Raw genomic sequence first — 20,040 nt, 5'->3', positions numbered from 1 at the left:
GGTTAACAGTGAAAAATAACATGAACATTGCTGGAAACAAAGATATAAAGTGTTTAGACAATAGAACTGGAGCAAGGCTGCCGGCACAGGTGGCTGAACTGCAGAGATTTACAACTGAGGAGAAAATGTATAGAGGCACTCAAGTTGAGAAGTCAGTCAGCAATGGTTTCTCAGTTTCCCCACTTCATAGAATTCCTCTGACTGTGGAAACTACCGTGTTACCCACACAACACAGGAGAACACACACTGAAGAAAAATCTTACAACTGTAATGACTGTGGGAAGGTTTTTAGCAAAAGCTCAAACCTCAGAAATCACAGGAGAATTCACTCTGGACAGAAACCTTACAAATGTAATGTGTGTGGCAAAGCCTTTAACCAGGGTTCTAATCTCACTACACATCAGAGAGTGCACACAGGAGAGAAACCATATAAATGTGATGTCTGTGGCAAGGTCTTTAGTAGAAACTCACACCTTGAAAATCATCAGAGGATGCACACTGGAGAGAAACCTTACAAATGTAATGAATGTGGTAAGGCGTTTATCCAGCATTCACTCCTTTGGAGTCATGAGAAAATGCACAGTGGTGAGAAACCTTACAAATGTAATGAATGTGGCAAAGCATTTGCTGAGCGGTCAAGCCTTAACAAACACAAGAAAATCCATACTGGAGAGAAACCGTACAAGTGTGCTGTGTGTGGCAAAGCCTTTACCATGAGATCAAATCTTACTCAACACGAGACAATCCATACTGGAGAGAAACCTTACAAATGTAGTGAGTGTGGCAGAGCTTTTACCCAATTTTCACGCCTTAGTCGACATCAGAAAATGCACACTGGAGAGAAACCACACAAGTGTAATGTGTGTGGTAAGGCTTTTATTGAACTTTCACAACTTTGGGGTCATGAGAGAATTCATACTGGAGAGAAACCACACAAATGTAATGTGTGTGGCAAGGGATTTACCCAACGTTCAAGCCTTATGGCACATCAGAGAATTCATACAGGAGAAAAATCTTACAAATGTAAAGACTGTGATAAGGCCTTTATCCAACGTTCCCAACTTTGGGGTCACGAGAGAACTCACACTGGAGAGAAACCTTACAAATGTAATGAGTGTGGTAAAGCTTTCACAATGCGTTCATACCTTACTCAACATAAAACCATCCATACTGGAGAGAAACCTTACAAATGTCATGAATGTGGCAGAGCTTATACCCAATTTGCAAGCCTTAGTAGGCATCAAAAAATGCATACTGAAAACAGACATAAATCCAACACATGTGGCAGTGCTTTTATTCAGAACTTGAGCTTTGGGGATCATCTGACAATTCATAGTAGAAAGAAACCTTAAAATGTAATGCCTGACACAAAACTTGTGCAAGTATTCAAGCCCTACTCAGGTTGAGAGACTCCATCATGGAGGAGACATACAGATGGCCAATAGGTACATGATACGATGCACAGCATCACTAATCATCAGGGAAATTCAAATCAAAACCACAATGAGATACTACCTCACACTTGTCAGAATGGATTGTCATCGAAAGGAAAAGTCACAGTGTTGGTGAAGATGAGAAAAGGGAACCTCAAGCACTTTTGGTAGGATTGTAAATTGGTAGCTACTATGGCAAACTATGGCCACTCCTCAAAAAATTAAAAATAGAGCTGCCATATAATCCAGCAGTTGCACATCTAGTTATTTACCTAGAGAAAACAGAAATGCTCATTCAGAAAATATATGCACTTTGTTGTTGATTGTACCATTATTTATAATAGCCAAGGTAGGGGACTTCCCTCGTGGTCTAGTGGCTTAGAATCTGCAATTCCATTGTAGGAGGTATGGGTTCAATCCCTGGTCAGGGAGGTAATCCCACATGCCTTAAGGCCAAAAGAACAAAACATAAAACAGAAAGAATATTGTAACAAATTCAATAAAGACTTTTAAAATGGTCCATATTAAAAAAAAAAATTTTTTTTAACAAAATAGCCAAGGTAAGAAAGCTACCAAAAGTCCACCAATAGGTGAATCAATAAAGAAAATAAATAAAGGGAAAAAATATATATATACATACACACACAGCCATATATATACACACATAAAGTGGAATATTCGTTGTGGAAAAAACCAAAATCTTGCCATTTCCAGTACCATACACAACTCTACAGGGTATTTGGCTGGGTGCAATAAGTCAGAGAATGACACAACACATGATTTCACTTATATGTGGAATTTAGAAAACAAAAGGAAAATAGTCTCATACATAGAACAAATAATATGGTTGCCAGAAGGGCAGGTGTGTGTGAAGTGAAAGAAAGTAAGAAAGTGAAAGCGAAGGCGCTCAGTTGTGTCCAACTGTTTGCAACCCCATGGACAGTAGCACGGCAGGCTCCTCCATGGAATTTTCCAGGCAAGGATATTAGCGTGGGTTGCCATTTCTTTTTCCAGGGGAATCTTCCTGACCCAGGGATGGAACCCCAGTCTCCTGCACTTCAGGCAGACTCTTTACTATCTGAGTCACCAGGGAAGCCCTTGTGTGGGAAGTAGGAGAGGTTTAAGAGGTAGAGGTCTACAGTTACATAATGAAGTGTAGTGTGTAATATATAAAATAAAGAGTATAGTCAGTGATAGTAACTCTGTACGGGGACAGATGGCTACTAGACTTACTGGGGTGATTATTTCATCCTGTATGGAGGAGCTAAATAGTTATGTAGTACACCTGAAACAATGTATTATCCACTGTGTGCATGCATGCTAAGTCAATTCAGGGATTGCATATGTGGGAGAAAAAATTGGGGGTGGAACAATGGTCTCCCTGTTTGTTGAAGGGGAATAGCTACTGTATATATAAAATATTCAAAATTAGTCTCATTTTTGGAAACCAAAGGGACAGTGTTACAGAGGACAGTCATCAAAAGAATCAGAGTAGAGTATCTGTGAAGGCTGCAGATTTGGCCTCTAGAATTGCATTTTGATACCATTTTATTTATTAGAATGTATCATGCTTCTCATATTCAAGTAAGTAAAGTGTAATCTTCTTTTTATAGTGTTAGTTGCTCAGTCGTGTCTGATTCTTTGTGACCCCATGTACTATAGACCACCAGGTTCCTCTGTCCATGGGATTTTCCAGGCAAGAATATTGGAGGGGGTAAGCCATTCCCTTCTACAGGGGATCTTCCCAACCCAGGGATTGAACCCAGGTCTCCTGCAGTGCAAGGCAGATTCTTTACCATCTGAGCCAGTAGGGAGACCCAATGTTTTTTGTAATCCTTAGTGAATCGTGTGCCTTCTATTAATGCAAGCATATCCCACTGCATTGGGGGCTTCATAATAATGACCCTTAAGTATCTATCATCATGTTCTCTAGGTTGAATGGCATCTGTGAAAATTTCTTTTCAAATTAGATTTAAACAAAGTATTTGAAATAGATATATATTCATAATTTACATTGGGGTTACAAACTCCAGATTATTTCTGGAGCTACAAGCTACAGATTTTTTCTAGCTATAATGAAAATATTGTAACTACAATTTCAGACTCAGCCTCCTGAAATCTGCCTTCTTGGTTGTAAATATACACCATATGATTATATTCCTACATACCTTTTTGTGTGTGTGCACTTGAAGCTTTACATGAAGTGACAAGATATGGTGAACATGTAAAAATTACTAGGAGATGAAATTTCAGAAATAAAGATAAAATAGCAATCTCTTGTGTATGCTTGGAGTTCATATTTTAATAAAATTCATATTTTAAGACAAGAAAAAAACATACATTTCTGTTTGCTTGTGCTTCCTCTCTCCCGAATGTGCAGTGTGCATCTGCGTTACGCATAAACCACAGCTCCTCAGAGGTGGGAGTGCCTCCTCGACCGTAAAGGTCAACTTACTTTTTTATTTCTGACACTAGTGTTCTAGGATCTTCCCTAGTGGTCCAGTGGCTAAGACTGAACTCCCAATGCAGGGGGTCTGGGTTTGATCCCTGGTCAGGGAACTAGATGCCCCATGCTGCAACTAAGACCTGGCCAAATAAATATTAATTAGATATTTTTTAAAAAGAGTAGTGTTCTTTCTCAACTCTGTGAGAGGTCATGGTGACTTAACTGCTTGCTTTGTACGTGGTTACCTGGACTGTATGTCCTTGGTGAAGTTTATGAAAAATGATCAGCATGTCATTTTGATGAACTATCCTTTATCTTGAAAATGTATATACAACTGTGTCTTCGACTTCTAATAGGCAGAACAGTTCTCAGAGCTTTATGAGAGTCTCCCAAGTTATAATTCTCAGCTTGGCTCAAATAAAATTCCCTTTTTCTTTCTTGATTGTTAGTGGAATTTTTGTTCATACTTTCTTATAGTCAGTAGGCTATCAGGGACACCTACCAGAGGACCCTGGAGTCCATCCCAAACCCAAGCTTGGTACCACCGTATATCCTTTGAGCTCCGCCCACTTCTTGGTGTTTCTTGGGTACTTAGTGATTTTTCCTGATATTCAGACATCAGTGCTTTAAATGATGTCCTGAGTTTTATTCTAGCTGCTTTTTCTCAGGACTTGGAGTCCTCGGAGGGAGTATGGTTTAACATTCCCTAGGCAGAGGACTTCTCTGGTGTCCCAGTGGTTAATAATCTGCCTTGCAGTTCAGGGGATGCAGGTTCGATCCCTGGTCAGGGAACTAAGGTCCCACATGCCATGGAGCAACTAAGCCTGAGCACTGCAGCTACTGAGCCTGCACGCTCTGGAGCCCATGTGCCACAATGAAAGATGTTGCATGATGCAATGAAAATCCCACATGCCACAACTAAGACCCAATGCAGCCAAATAAATAAATGTTTAAAAAAAAAAATTCCCTAGGCAGGGACCTTGAGGGAACTTTGTAATGGTCTGGTGTTTTTGTTTTTTTTTTTTTTTAATTTGGCTTGAATTGAAAAGATCATATATGATCTGAACAAACTGATAGTAAAATGAGATACTGATCCTGAGTTTACTGAAATAAAAGTAGTATCTCTCTTTGATGTTTGTGTTACCTCTGTCACAGTATTTGTCCACGAGAAAATTAACCGTACAAACAAAATAGCATGACAATTTATCACAGATGTTCAGAATGTTACCTTGTATGGTATGGGAGTAAAGAATTGGATGCTGTTACCAAAAGGTATGCGTGGGGGGTCTGGCAGCTTCCGCTGGAAAGCCAGTAAACCGGCCAGGTTGGGGAAAAGGAAAGTTAATTTCAGATGCTGGCAGCTGTGGGGGAGGGTGGTGGACATCTGTCCAAAGGCTGACTCCCCACCCTGCCCCTGACAAGCAGGGGCTGAGAGCTTTTATAGACAGAGTGTGTGGGGGGAGGCAGGTTACATGCAGAAGTAGCACAGTCGTCTCTAACAGTCATCTTCATATTAGTCATCACTGGTCTGACTAGCAGTATCATCTTGGTAGTTTTAGGTACAGTTAATCTTTAGTTCTGGGGTGCACTTGTTTCCTTTTCTTTGCTGCCAATTCTTGGAATTGTGGCAGCTCAAGTCCTGGGTACAGTCTGGCCATCTTGTAGTTAACGCCTCCACCTGGGGTTTTGGTATCTATAGGACAGCTCACAGGATATGGCTCAGAATATTACCTACAGCCCTTGAGAAAGAACTGAAGGTCCTTGACTATGCTTAATGACTACATTATTATTATTTAGTCTCTTTCCATTGTTTAAGCATTTCTCACTTTTCTGATTAAACTTATTCTTTGACTAAAGTGTTCCACAGGCAAAAGGCAGGCAGAAGACATGGGGCGGGGGAGGGGGCAAGGATCACAGAGTCCAGCTCCGTTTCAGTGCCACAAATATAATTTGAGTTTTACCTGATGACAACCCACTAATCTGTAAACCTATGCATTGCAGCAGCATTCTTCTTTGTAGTGATAAAATGCATTCACTCATTCTATCAATGAGGAACAAGTCTAATCACTCATGATACAGCAGGGAATCAATGACCATCTTCAACTAGCTTATATTCTGTAAGGGAAGTCAGCAATAATAAAACAGGATGGTGATAAATACAGTGAGGTGTGCATGTACTATTATAGAGTGAGAGTCCTGATTTAAACAGTGGGTTCAAAGAATGCCCTATGGGGGGAAAAAAAAGACAAAGAATGCCCTATGATAAGGTTATATTTGAGAAGAATCAGTCATTAATTGAAGTGTCATGCAAATGGAGAAGGGCCATTGGGTGGAAAAACTAGGAGAAAATTGCTAGGACAGGAACATTTACAATGACTGAGGACTAGTTACAACTGATGTGTGGCTTGGTGGGGTGTGATAGTAAATTTCCACTGGAGATATTTAAACTTTGGGACTTCCAGTTAGATTTTTTTTTTTTCAGGACTTAGATGCAGCCGTATATACACCGGCTGTGTATATACTTTTGTATGAACCGAAAAAGGGGGGTTTGGAAACCCCAATCTAAAGCCAGCTGGTCAGAAGCAGAGGTGACAACCTGGACTTTTGACTGGCACCTGAAATGTGTTGTGGGGGGAGTGGAGTGGGGACAGGGGAGGGGCAGATTTGTGGGATGTGTGGGATCTGATGCTATATCGGATAAGTGTTGAGGTTGAGTTGAATTGTAGGACACCCAGCTGGTGTCGCATGCAATTGCTTGTGGAAAAAAACACCCACTTCCTTGTTGATTGGAAGTGTCAGAAGTGGAGTGTTCTCTGTCACTGTGGTAGTCGTTTAAGGGTAAAGGAGACATAGAGCGAAGAAACACACAGGAAGAACTGGACTTTTCCCTCCACAGGAAAAGGGACACAAACAGGCTATCTTAGCATAAAATTCAGGTTAACTGAAGTATAAGTCAGAATGACTTGCCTATTTATCAATATGTGAAAAATTCTTTGATCAGTCTTGTGGCTATGAGTCTCTGGAACAGAGCAGAATGCCAAGTTGGCCTCCTACTAGAATAGGGAATAGAAGCCGAAATGCTGTTCTGTAGGATGTCAGTGTAAAATAGCTACTTCTATGCAGGCAGAGCTTTTATTTCACATTCAAGTTTGTATAGAACAACTGTAGACTGCTTAAATTAAATCCAACAGCAGGACATGTTTCTGGATCTAACCACCACCACATACAGATCCTTCGCCGAGATCCCAGACCACTGAACTGCTTCAGTCTCACAGGACTCGGTGCAACCTACTGACTGGCACAAACAAGCTTTTGACTTAAACCGTTTTCAATGTAAGAGGAAAACATCTTCAGTTCAGTCGCTCAGTCATGTCCGACTCTTTGCGACCCAACGGACTGCAGCACGCCAGGCCTCCCTGTTCATCACCGACTCCCGGAGTTTCCATCGTGTCTGTGATGCCATCCACCCATCTCATCCTCTGTCGTCCCCTTCTTCTCCCGCCTTCAATCTTTCCCAGCATCGGGGTCAAATGAGTCAGGTCTTCACATCAGGTGGCCTAAGTATTGGAGTTTCAGCTCAGCATCAGTCCTTCCAATGAATATTCAGGAGTGATTTCCTTTAGATGGAGAGACTTAATCTCTTAGCAGGGAGCAACGATGCATCAACAGACTGAAAAGATTCTCAAGCGTTTCTTTTTTTTTTTTTCCAGTGGGTTCTGTCATACATTGATATGAATCAGCCATGGATTTACATGTATTCCCAATCCCGATCCCCCCTCCCACCTCCCTTCTCAAGCGTTTCTAACCCAGAGAGCTACGCCTTCGCGGCGACGCGGCGGGACGCGCAGGCCCCGCCCCTTCCCCGTCTTCTCGCCCGCCCCGCGCGGACCTGGGTCCCACGCCCCTCCCCTCTCCGGCCGCGCTCCGCCCAGGCCCCGCCCCCGCCGCCGTGCCTCCGAGTTCGCGCGTGCGCAGCTGGTAACGGACCCGGAAGCGAAGATCGTGGAGGGAAGGTCATAGTGCGGCGCGTTGTTTCTTGTTTTTCGTGTAAATTTGCGCTTCATAGCCGCGCGCCCAACCTTTCCTCGGGGTGTGGGAGTCACTAGGGACCTGAAAATCACCGCACCTACCCCTCCGTGCCGCGTAAGTCCAGACGTCGCCGTCACAGGGGGCGTTTCCCTCTGCGTTTCAAATCGCTCTGAGGCTAGTTCGGTGCCTTTGCTTTATTTTTTTCCCCCTTTGGTTTTCTACTTCGCTGTATGTTCCTGCTTAAAACCCTTTACTGACCGCGGCCCCCCGCTGAGCCGCGTAAAGCCCTCTTCCCCGACTTCGCTCTCCGCTCCTCCTTCCTTTCCTCGTCCCCCCTAACCTCGCCCTGGAGGCCGCGCCGGCCCCCGCTCCCGGAGAGGCCGCGCGCGTCCTCTCCCCGGTCCTGGGATTCTGGGGAGCCCTCCCGACTCCTGAGACCCCCTCCCTCCCAGCCCCCCTGTCCTCGCGTCTGGCCGGTCCTTCTGCCGCGCAGGCAGGACTTCATAGTGACGTTTCCCCGTCCGCGTGTCGGGGGAGGTGACATGGGTCAGCCGCGTGACACCCAGCTTTCTCGCTGGAAAATGCTGCCTTCCGCTAGGCGGGCATCTTATTCGGTTGACATCCCTGTAGATATGCGGGCGAGGGGGATCAGGAGACGCCGAGACAGAGCAGTTCACAGAGAACTGGGAAAACTAAGGAGGAAATAAGAATGAGTGAGGACAGATGGCCTAGTAGAGGAGGGGTGAGGGCCTGTTTCAATGAGTACTTGGTAAGAATGTCAGGGATTTTTTTTTAGCAGTTGAAACCTAGTTTAGTCAGCCTAATATTCCATTGTCTTCCCTTTTATGCGATCTGTTAAAATAGTGAGGTATTAAGTGAATGTCCCCTCAGGTCTTCTCTGTTCTCTGCCTGTGATGCAGAATGGGCTGATTGACCTCAAACCTCCCAACAGAGCCCCTCTATTCGTGATAAGCACATTCTCGCAGAGCTTATTTCCAAGCTAACCGTTTCAGTCTTTTCCCAGAAGGGTCAGCTTCTTGGTCTCCATTCCTGGACACCCAGAGTCCTTGGATTTGCAGCTTCTGTGCGTTCCTTTTACAATGCCGGTGCCCAGAGATCTCTATGCCTTTCAGCTCTGTTTGTTCATGCCTGCATGAGAGGAGAAATGGAGAAAATGAAGGGGAGCCTGTCAAGGTCTGCAGGAGAGTTGTGGGAGCAAGTGTAGGCCTCTGGATGAGCCCAGTGAATTGTGTGTGTGTGTGTCTCCCAGGCATAGTTGTGGGATCACAGGGTGTACGAAACTGTTCGCAAAGGATGTTGCTGTTCTGGCTGGAGCATCTGCAAGTGGGTTTATGGATGGTGTGGGCTGCATGAAATGGTGTGGGTACCATAGCATCTTAGCTCAGGTTTCCTGGGACACACAGATGCTGAAGCTGAGTTGTGCATGCACGGGTTGAATTGAGTAACATGATCTCACCTGTGGAAGAATGAAGGCAGTAGATTTGGCAGAGGGAAATGTATTCCTGTGATGATGTTAGAACAGGTCCTGGGCTGAGCCTGTGGAAGTGCTTTGTGCAGGAAGACGGGTGCCTTAGTCCTGGCGGGTGCCTACACGCACCTTTTGTGACAGTGGGCAGCAGAGGACTGTCTGTTCGGTATGGTGAGGTCTTCCCTGTGTGTGTGGTTGTGGCGCAGGAAAGGGGATGTTGATTCTAAGCCTTAAACAGCCTGTTTTAAACTTTCAGGATTGACCTTGAAAGACTCACCTCTGAGGAAGAAATCCAGAGGAGGCAGAAGAAGAAAGAAAAGAGCTCAAGAATGGCTCTTTCTCAGGTGAAGTCATATTCTTAGTTGATTGTTTTGTCAGTCCTTCCAAAATGCCCTGCTTCAGAATTACCAGTCTTCTCTGATGGTTAAGTATGTTCTTGCTCAATAAAAGGCTTTTTTTTTTTCAATTTGTAATTCAAGAACTTTTCAACCCTACTATTTTAATGTATACCACTAATGGTGGTTTAGTTGCTAAGTCGTGTCCGACTCTTGGACTCTTGCGATCCCATTGACTAGCCTGCCAGGCTCCTCTGTCTATGGGATTCTCTAAGCAAAACTACTGGAGTGGGTAGCCATTTCCTTCTCCAGGGGATCTTCCCAACCCAGGGATCAAACCCGGGTCTCCTGCATTGCAGGCAGATTCTTTACCAACTGAGCTATGAGGGAAGCCCCTGTATACCACTAATATCCTTTCCAATTTTGAATGAATATTTTATTAGTGGAATAAACAAACTCTGGCTTTTGTTAATAGTTACTTATCTGGATTTAAATGGATAAAATTATATTTGCATTTTGAGTTATATGTATTTTACAGAGATTGAAGTATTATATATTTGTTCATGCTTGTACTGGTTCTTTGCTAACCTACTATAGAATAATGTTGACGAACTAAATTATGTAAGATTAGAACATTTTCCTTGTCCCAGAGATGCTGAACTACATTAAGTAAAAATGATAATTTAAAAACTTACCCAAAATATGCTGAAATAGCTACTCTCATTTTAGTGAATTGGATATTTACATGTGTGTGTACATGCATGGATGTGCAAGTTCATGACTTTTATAAAAGACATCATCAAAAAAAAAGACATCATCATTTCATAGTAAGTTTTTTACTTTTTAGCAATTGAGATTATATCTTAATTTTTTAACACTGTCACGTTAATAATTTAAATAGGAGTAAAATTGGAAACATTATGTGTGGATGTGTACACACATCATGCATTTGCACATGTTCACCTTGTACTCGTTTCAACTTTCTCAGGGAACCCTCTATGTTAATACATGTAGTAAATGTCAATACACGTAAAGTATTAAGAGTAATGCTTAGCACATAGGAAGTATTCAAACATTTTTCGTCATTTCTCTTGTTATCCTCATCTCAATGTTAAGATCCCAATCTTTTTGTAAAGCTACTGTGGACTTTTTCGTCTCAGGACACCATTCACTAGCTCATCTGCATATTGAATCCCACTCAGTGTGTACAACAGAATATCTGACTCTCCTGTGTAGCCAACCTATGTTTCATTTTTGCTTGTATATTTCATGTATTGTCCACAGAAATCAGTCATCCACACTGATTTGGAGGATATCATATTCTCTTACAGAAGCAAAGAAATTAAAATTCAAGGCACATAACTTGCTCAAAATGCCTGTACTGGAATCTGTCAAAACCCATTCTCCAACCCAATTGATCCTCTCTCCTTTTCATTTTGTGTGAAGATAAGAACTCTCCTCGTAGTCCCTCAGTGAGATATATTTTTCATTTCAGGGACATTTGACCTTCAAGGATGTGGCCGTCGAATTCTCTCAGGAGGAGTGGGAATGCCTGGACCCTGCTCAGAGGGCCCTGTACAGGAATGTGATGCTGGAGACCTACAGGAACCTGCTCTCTGTGGGTGAGGATCACTTCCCTCTAGAAGTTGGAATCTGCCCTGGGGTATCTCTGCATTTTCCCTCTGTGCCTCTTGGGAGCCCCTGTTTTACTTGACTGAGCTCAAAGCCTTGACTCAGACATGCAAAGCTTCATGATTGGCATCAGGAGTTTAACCGTTTCTTCAGAAATCTGCACATTTCATGATACACTAGGAGTTGTTCCAGAGCTTAAATATTTACAAAGTCCAATGGCAAACTTGTGAAATACTGAATTCCCTGTTTTCTCCCCCTCTGCTTTTGATTCAGTACTTCTAGGAAGAGAGCTCCAGACCTGCATATTACACTGTTCCCTCTGCATTCAGATCCTTCTAGGAGGCAGTAGATGAACGTGTAAAGTATTTTCCCAGACCCCCACCTTGTAATGTCCTCACTCCTCAGCTGAGCGAGGAGCTGGGAGTTCCTTTCTTTTCTTCTAAATTCTTTCTTTATTTTTGGCTGCACTAGGTCTTGACTGCTTTGCTCGGGCTTTCTCTAGTTGTCGCGAGCAGGGGCTACTCTTCGTTGTGCTGTGCAGGTTTCTCAATGAAATGGCTTCTCTCTCTCTTTCTCTTTTTCTCCCCCCTTAAGGGGAAGTTTATTTCCCAGTCAGAAAAGGAGAAGCAAGGACAGGACCCTGTGCATTCTAGGCCCGGGCCTCACTGACAAGTGGGGTGCGGGCAGAGGGGGCAGCTCCAGCGGTGCAAGCTTGGTCCCACGGTTGTCCTGGGTGGTCCAGGGAGGGCCCCCTGGGGATGGTGGCACCGAGCCTGGGCAGAGGCAGCAGGCCAGCGGGCCCAGAGGATGGCATACATGGAGGCAATAAATACTGACAGGCCAGGCACAGGACTCCAGGCCGGCAGGCCAGGAGGGAGAGCTAAGGCTCGGCCACTGGCTTTGTCTGCCGAGAGCTCTCTCTCGGGGACCATGGGCTCTAGGCACTGCCTACTGGGACAGAGAAGCCAGAGGCATGAGGACACCCAGACTCCCAGATGGGAAGGAGGCCGCTTTGAGTCTTGGCAGTTTGACTTTCCCAAGCCCCCAGAGCCATCCCTGCGGGCCCGGGCAGACTGGGGACCAGCACATCCCCAGAAAGAAATGGCTTCTCTTATTGCAAAGCACAGGCTCTAGGGCAAGTGGGCTTCAGTAGTGGCGGCTCATGGGCTCTAGATCTCAGGTTCGATAGTTGTGGTGCAAGGGCACAGTTGCTCCAAGGAATGTAGGATCTTCCTGAACCTGGGATTGAACCTGTGTCCCCTGCATCGGCAGGCAGATTCTTATCCACTGCACCACCTAGGGAAGGCTGTTCTTTTCTTTTTATAAGTACGAATTTCTGTTTCTGAAAGTTATCTCCATCTTAGAGCAAGGGAAAGAACTCTAGATTCTAGAGAATGAAGTGAAAATAGAAAAAAAAAAAAGTAAACAAATGGGAATGTATCAAAGGTGCCAACACAGGTCAGAAGGGCAGTGAGGAAACCGCACCATTAATAGTGTTTGGGAAACTCTCCCCAAATGGGAGATGTCTATGGGAAAACAGAAGGTTATTTCTTGTGAATTTTCAGAGAAAAATTTTCTCCTCCCTGACTTGTTGTTCTGTCCTGCAATGTGTAAAGTTTATCTTTTCACACTCCAGTTGTGCTACAACAGCTCCCACACAGACCAGGGCAGTGTTTATCACCATCTACACCCCATCATCTGGCTCCTGAGAATTCTTTGCTTCCTTGACTGAGGAGAATGGGATAGTCTTTTTCTGTTGGTCTCCCTTTCTTGATTCCATCAGATGCATTGGCAGATGGGTTCTTTTACCACTAGTGCCACCTTGGAAGCCCAGAATTGCTCATGGTATCCTCTTATAATCCTTCTGATTTCTGTAGAATCAGTTGTGATCAGCTGTAATATTCCCTCTTTCATTTCCGACTTTAGCTATTTGAGTCTTCTGATTTTTTTCTTAATCTTGCTGAGTGTAAATTTTGTCTTTCTTTTCAAAGAACCAACTTTGAATTTTGTGCTTGTAGTTTTTTTATTCTCTAAATCCTTTAATCTTTTTCTTCCTTCTCTGTTTTGTTCTTCTAAGATCTTTTTTCCCCAATCTTTTCTTCCTTTCTCTCTCTCTTTCTTGTTTGTTTTAAATTTGTTATTCACATGGTCAACCGGGATCTCTTTTGTGCATTCCTTTGTATTTTCCTTTTTCCCAGATTTATTGACATGTAATCCACATGTGGACACAAACCATAGCATGAGTTCTGATGGGTCAGCTGGTAAAGAATCCACCTGCAATGCAGGAGACCCCAGTTCAATTCCTGGATTGGAAAGATCCGCTGGAGAAGGGATAGGCTATCCACTCCAGTATTCTTGGGCTTCACTTGTGGCTTAGCTGGTAAACAATCCGCCTGTAATGCGGGAGACCTGAGTTTGATCCCTGGGTTAGGAAGATTCCCTGGAGAAGGGAAAGGCTACCCACTTCAGTATTCTGGCCTGGAGAATTCCAGGGACTGTATAGTCCATGGTGTCGCAAAGAGTTGGACACGACGGAGTGACTTTCACTTCACTTCAATCCATGTAACATGGTATAAATATAAAGTGTACAGAGTGATGATGTGATATACATATATTACTAAATAATTACCAGAGCACACTTAACACATCCATCAATTCACATAATTACAATTTGTGTGTGTGTGGGTGGCTGTGGGTGTGTGGTGAGAACATCATTTAATGTCTGTCTAGTTTGGGTATATAAGACAGTATTGTTAATAGTAGTCACCATGGTGTATATTAGATCTCCTGAACATATTCACCTTATAACTGAAACTGCCGATCCCCTGCCCCTGCAATCACTCTTCTACTCCCTTTTTCTAATCATTTGGCTTTTGTTTTTAAGATTCCATATATATGTGATATAAGTGAGGTCATAATGTATTTGTATTTCTCTCCTGACTTCTTTCACTTAGCATAATGCCCTGAAGGTCTGTCTGTGTTGGTACAGATAGCAGGATTTACTTTTTTTTTTTTGCTGAATAATATTCCATTGTATGTATAACATTTTAAAATTTCTTTACACACTGTTGGACACTTAGCTTTTTTTCATGTCTTGTAAATGTCAGTAAATAATGCTGCAACAACAGAGCAGTGCAAATATCTCTCTGAGAGAGTGCTTTCATTTCCTTTCAGTGTATACCCAGAAGTGAGATTGCTATATCTTATGGTAGTCCTTCTTTTTTTTCTTTTTTAATATTTTGAGGAATTCTACATACTCTTTTTTCCATGGTGGCTGCACCAATTTACATTCCCACCAACATTGCACTGGGTTGCCTTTTCTCCATATCATCATCTCCACTCTCTATCTCTTGACTTTTTCATGATAGCCATTCTGCTAGATGCAAGGTGATATGTCACTGTGGTTTTGCTTTGCATTTCCTCCTGAGGGCAGCTCTGGGTATTGGGAGGCTTTGAGTTCAGTCTCAGACCCTGCCAGTTCTTTTCTTCCAAGGTCAGTATTCTAGTTACCCTTGTACAATTCTATGGAAGCCCAGGTGGCACAGTGATAAAAAAAAAAAGTCCGCCTGCCAGTGCAGGAGAGATGCAGGTTCAATCCCTGGGTTGGGAAGATCCCCTGGAGAAGGAAAATGGTAACCCACTCCACTATTTATTTTTTCTGGGAAATCCCATGGACAGAGGAGACTGGCGGGCTACAGTCTGTGGGGGTTGCAAAGAGTTGGACACAACTGAGCACACATGCACACATGTTCATCCACTGAACAACTTTCTCCCGACAGAACCTAAATCAGTATGTACAGGGCTGATGACTCAAAAACCAGTTCCAGGAGGGATAGCCACGTCTCACTGTTAGAGCTCTTATTCTCTCCCATGAATTCTTTCTTTCTCAGCTCCTGGTAGTCAATGCAGTATTTTATAATGGGCACTGCCTGAATAGCCAGTTGTGCTCAGGAACTCCTGTTTTCTGATCTGTAGGTGCAGGTTCAGACCACCTTCTGTCCCCTGCTGTGTACACTGGTGTCAGGTACAGAGGTCCTGTGAGTCTGCTGTCTGTAGTTTTAACACAGTGGTCGGAGGGCGCCTGGGCTTCAGAACTGCAGCTTCCAGGCTGTAGAGCCAGGGCTCAGTTATCTGTGGTGCACGGGCTTAGCTGCTCCACGGCAGGTGGGATCTCCCCTGGGGTCAGACTGGTGTCCTTTGTATTGCGGGTGGATTCTTAACCACTGCACCACCAGGGAAGCTCCTGTTTATGTTTTTATTTTCCAGCATGTTCTCAACAGTGTTGTCTCTGACCTTTGTTAATAAATTCTCAAAAAAAAAAAAATTCTCAAAGCACGTGAGATGTATCACATATGATTTGGGGCCAGTGAACAGGGTAACTAAAGGGCAGTGCATAGACAGGGAATTTCTCTATTAGTTGACTGTGATATAGCTGCAGTCATGAAATCATAATTGTGACTTCTGACTTCTTTTTCCAGTTCTTTTTTATAATATTATGTATTTTCCTGACATATAGTTCATAAGTCAGTGATTTCTACATAACTCCCAGCTCTCATATCGTGTGCTCCTTCTAGAATATAAGTTCTTTCTTTATTCTTAAGGGGAAATGTCTAGAGTTCCACAGAGTAAAAATTTTCTATAATATGGTGACTTATTATCTATGCTGACTTTATCATGGTTTACTGGAATAATTTTCAATTTATATTGTGATTTATAGATGATCTTTCAGCATGTATTATGCAACATATCTGACATACACCACCTCTTAATGTTGTAAAATGCTTTCTCTCAATGGTTACATGTGGATATATAATGTGTATTAAGATAAATATTTTGTTTTCTTATAAATTGTTTTGATTTATTTTCTCAGTTCTATAGTGGTTTTGCAATTCTAAACTGCAAGTTATTTAGATTATTTATTAGATAAGCTCGTTTTGGATTATTTAGCATTACAATACATTGACTGTCCTTTAGTACTTACTTATGTATAGTAATTATGCATAAAATATGTATAATAGTTTTTTCTCCTCAGTTTTGAGACAGCAATATGTTTACTGCCAAAAGGTATGTGATCTTTGAGGTCATAGTGGAAAATTCCCTTTCTTTGAGAGCTAACTTAAGTTTGCACAATGTGAGTGATTTTGTCATTGAGTGACTAGACTGCCATAAAATTAACTTGAATTACATGTGATTATTCTTTAATAAAAGATCCTATTTCTTTAGTTGTGTCTGAAAACTTGAAGGTCACGGTTGAGAAGTTTTATAACTGTCCAGAATTGGTAATGCCTTTGGTGTAATATCACATTTTCAACATGAAACATTTATTTATCATCTGTAATTAATAGGATACCTATGGTTCTTTATATCTTGTAGCTGTCTCTCATATACATGTGATCAAGAAATTAAAACCAAAAGCAAACAGTGATACAGGAGTATTCCAGAGAGTGATGATGGGAAGATATGAAAGTCATGAAATCAGAGATTTTTACTTCACGGAAATCCAGGAAAACATGCACGTCTTTGAGTGTCAGTGGACAAATAATGAAGGAAATGACAAAGGAATGCCTGTAAACAATAATGAAAATTTCACTGATGGAAAAAATCAACATGGTAGAAGCGATCCAGGAAACAAACCTATTGAAAATAAGCTTGCATTAAGATTTCAGGATGAATGGTGTATATTTAAAAGTGAAGAGAAAATTAATGAATTTAATCAAGCTGACAAGAGTAGCAACAGTAGCACCTCATTTTTACCATTTCAGACAATTTCTCCTATTGTCCAAACCAACATTTCTAATCCATATGGGAATGATTTTATTAATCCTCCAATACTGACACAAGACCAGAAAGCATACAAGGAGAAACCTTATAAATGTAATGAGTGTGACAAAACCTTTCCTTACAGCTCAAACCTCAGCAGACATCAGCTAATCCATACAGGAGAGAAACCTTATAATTGTGATGTATGTGGTAAGGTGTTTAGTCGAAATTCACACCTTGCGTGTCATCAGAGAATTCATACAGGAGAGAAACCTTACAAATGTAAAGAGTGTGGCAAAACCTTTAATCAGTGCTCAAACCTCACTAGACATCAGATGATCCATACGAGAAAGAAAGCCTATGACTGTGATATCTGTGGCAAGGTCTTCAGTCGAAAATCAGTCCTTGTAAGTCATCAGACAGTGCACTTTGGAGAGAAATCTTACAAATGTAATGAATGTGGCAAAGCCTTTAGGAAGCGTTCCAGCCTTACTCAGCATAAGAGAATCCATACAGGAGAGAAACCTTACAGATGTAATGAGTGTGGGAAGGCCTTTAGGAAGCGTTCAAATCTTACTCAACATAAGGTAGTGCATACTGGAGAGAAACCTTACGGATGTAACGAGTGTGGCAAAGCATTTAGTGTGCACTCAGCCCTAAGGAACCATCAGATAATCCATACAGGAGAGAAACCATACAAATGTGATGTCTGTGGCAAGGTCTTCAGTCGAAATTCAATCCTTGCAAGTCATCAGAGGCTGCACACTGGGGAGAAACCTTATAAGTGTAAAGAATGTGGTAAGTCATTTATTCAACGTTCACTCCTTTGGATTCATGAGAAAATCCATACAGGTGAGAAACCTTACAAATGTAATGAATGTGGCAAAGCCTTTCCTGTGCGGTCAATCCTTACTCAACATATGAGAATCCATACTGGGGAGAAACCTTATGTATGTACTGAGTGTGGCAAAGCCTTTACAAAACATTCAAATCTTACTCAACATAAGACCATCCACACTGGAGAGAAACCTCACAAATGTGATGAGTGTGGCAAAGCTTTTACCCAAGTTTCAAGTCTTAGTAGGCATCAGAGAAGGCACACTGGAAAGAAACCAAGTAAGTGCAATGTGTGTGGTAAGCCTTTGACCCAACGTTCGCAGCTTCGGGATCTTGAGAGAACTCATACTGAAGAGAAACCTTACAACTATGATGTGTGCTGTAGGGCATTGGTCCAACATTCACAACTATGCAGTCATGAGAAAACTCTCACGGGAGAACTCAAATGCAGTTTATGTGGCAAGGCTTTTATCCAGCATTCAAGTCTTGTGGCACATCAGAGAATTCATACAGGAGAAAGACCTTATAAATGTAATAAATGTGATAGGGCTTTTACCCAAAATTCACAACTTTGGCGTCACGAGAGAACTCATATTGGAGAGAAGTCTTATCAATGTAACGAGTGTGGCAAAGCCTTTACAGATGGTTCACATCTCAATCGACATAAGATCATTCATACTGGCGAGAAACCTTACAAATGTCATGAGTGTGGCAGAGCTTTTACTCAGTTTACAAACCTGGGTAGGCATCAAAAAATACATACTGAAAAGAAACATTATAAACCTAATCTATGTGGCAGTGCTTTTATTAAAAGGTGAAGCTTTGGGCATCATTGAAAAATTAATAATAGAAATCTTACAAATATGATTGAGATAAAATGTATGTAGGTAGTCAGACTTTAAAATCAGAGACTCCCTCAAGGAGAGAAATCATTTAAAACATACAGTATGTGACAAAGCCTGTAACTGTGCCTAACATTCATTTGGTGGCAGAATGTACATCTTTGAGAGAAACCACACAAATAAAATTTTGGCAAAGGTTACCCAAAGTTTAAGCCTTCTGGAATGTTAACAAAATTCTTACTAGAGAGAAACCATATAAATATGATGCCTGTGATCAGCTTTGTCTAAAATGTATACCTTTGTGGTTCTGCTCAGTCGCTCAGTTGTGTCCAACTATTTACAAGCCCGTGGACTGTAGATCGCCAGGCTCTTTTGGATTCCTCAGGCAAGAATACTGGAGTGGGTTGCCATACCCTCCTCTAGGGGATCTTCCCAACCTAGGGATTAGAATCCAGGTCTCCCGCATTGCAGGCCGATTCTTTACCATCCATGCCACCAGGGAAGCCCTTTAAAGATGGTCGAGTGCATAAAAAGGTTTAACACAGAGTGGAGTTGGCTTTTAGGCACCAACAGCCAGAGGTGGGTTCAGGCTATTCATAGTCAATACTGAGGAGAGAACACATGCCCTGAGGCAGGCGGTTGGGGCAGTTAGAGGAGATCTCTTCCTTTGCTCCAAGAGCTCAATGGAGAAGAAACAGGGTCTTTGAAAAAAAAGATGGGAGAGGCAGAGGTGGGCTTTTGAGGAGCTCCACAGGAAAGGTGTGGAGCAGACACACAGGGAATGTGAGGGAGCAGCCAGGAATCTGAAGCGAGACCAGTCAGTTCGGGGGTGTGTTTTTCTCCAGCTGCGATGAGCCACACGGGGACAAGGTAGAGCTGGTGTGATGGGGGCGTCGGGAGAGCAATGGGTGTCGGGAAGAATCCACGTCCACACACCAGGCCTTCGCTTTAGGGCATTTGACTTGCGTGACTGTAAGTAATAGAGGACGGTGTGTGTTTCCATTATTTAAAAATAACCTGGATGAGGTGGTAGAGTGTATTCCATTGGCTTACCATTTTATTCTTGATGCAGACAAGCCTGGACTGTAGTTTACATACACCATACATGGTCAGCAAATTAATGAGAACACAAAATGAAACTAGTACACCCTCTGGTATGGCCTTCACTTTAGGGGATTGATGTGTGCAGGGGTCCTCTGCCCTGGAAGAGTGGAAAGGGATCTGGCCAGGAACAGCA

General features: G+C 42.6%; 2 protein-coding genes across 3 annotated transcripts in view; both read left to right on the top strand.

Moving 5' to 3' along the window:
- LOC122420579 (zinc finger protein 420-like) overlaps nt 1-4,316 on the top strand; it is a 114,802-nt gene extending 110,486 nt beyond the window's left edge. The window contains exon 7 of the mRNA XM_043435826.1: nt 265-4,316. Within this exon, the coding sequence (XP_043291761.1) occupies nt 265-1,352 (1,088 nt within the window). The 3' untranslated portion in view covers nt 1,353-4,316. The remainder of the gene's footprint in view (nt 1-264) is intronic.
- A 3,524-nt stretch (nt 4,317-7,840) lies between these two features.
- Nucleotides 7,841-19,003, top strand: LOC122420598 (zinc finger protein 665-like). 2 transcript variants are annotated; one of them, XM_043435885.1, is made up of 5 exons: nt 7,841-8,022; nt 9,654-9,741; nt 10,462-10,559; nt 11,228-11,354; nt 16,738-19,003. In XM_043435885.1, the coding sequence occupies exons 3-5, from the start codon at nt 10,494-10,496 to the stop codon at nt 18,777-18,779; spliced, it is 2,235 nt and encodes a 744-aa protein (XP_043291820.1). In that variant the 5' UTR covers nt 7,841-8,022; nt 9,654-9,741; nt 10,462-10,493; the 3' UTR covers nt 18,780-19,003. The 2 variants fall into 2 exon arrangements, with proteins under 2 accessions (XP_043291820.1, XP_043291821.1); XM_043435886.1 differs by lacking the exon at nt 10,462-10,559.
- The last annotated feature ends 1,037 nt before the right edge of the window (nt 19,004-20,040 follow it).

Source organism: Cervus canadensis, chromosome 18 (genome assembly GCF_019320065.1).
Source record: "Cervus canadensis isolate Bull #8, Minnesota chromosome 18, ASM1932006v1, whole genome shotgun sequence".
Classification (NCBI taxonomy): Eukaryota; Metazoa; Chordata; class Mammalia; order Artiodactyla; family Cervidae; genus Cervus; species Cervus canadensis.
This window is presented reverse-complemented; position numbering and strand designations above follow the sequence as displayed.

Bases quoted from the DNA above. Each gene is read 5' to 3' on its own strand.
- LOC122420598 (XM_043435885.1), top strand. From the start codon at position 10,494: ATGGATGTGCAAGTTCATGACTTTTATAAAAGACATCATCAAAAAAAA. The intron at 10,560-11,227 runs GTAAGTTTTTTA...TTTTCATTTCAG, and splicing joins AAAGACATCATCATTTCATA to GGACATTTGACCTTCAAGGA. The intron at 11,355-16,737 runs GTGAGGATCACT...TATATCTTGTAG, and splicing joins CAGGAACCTGCTCTCTGTGG to CTGTCTCTCATATACATGTG.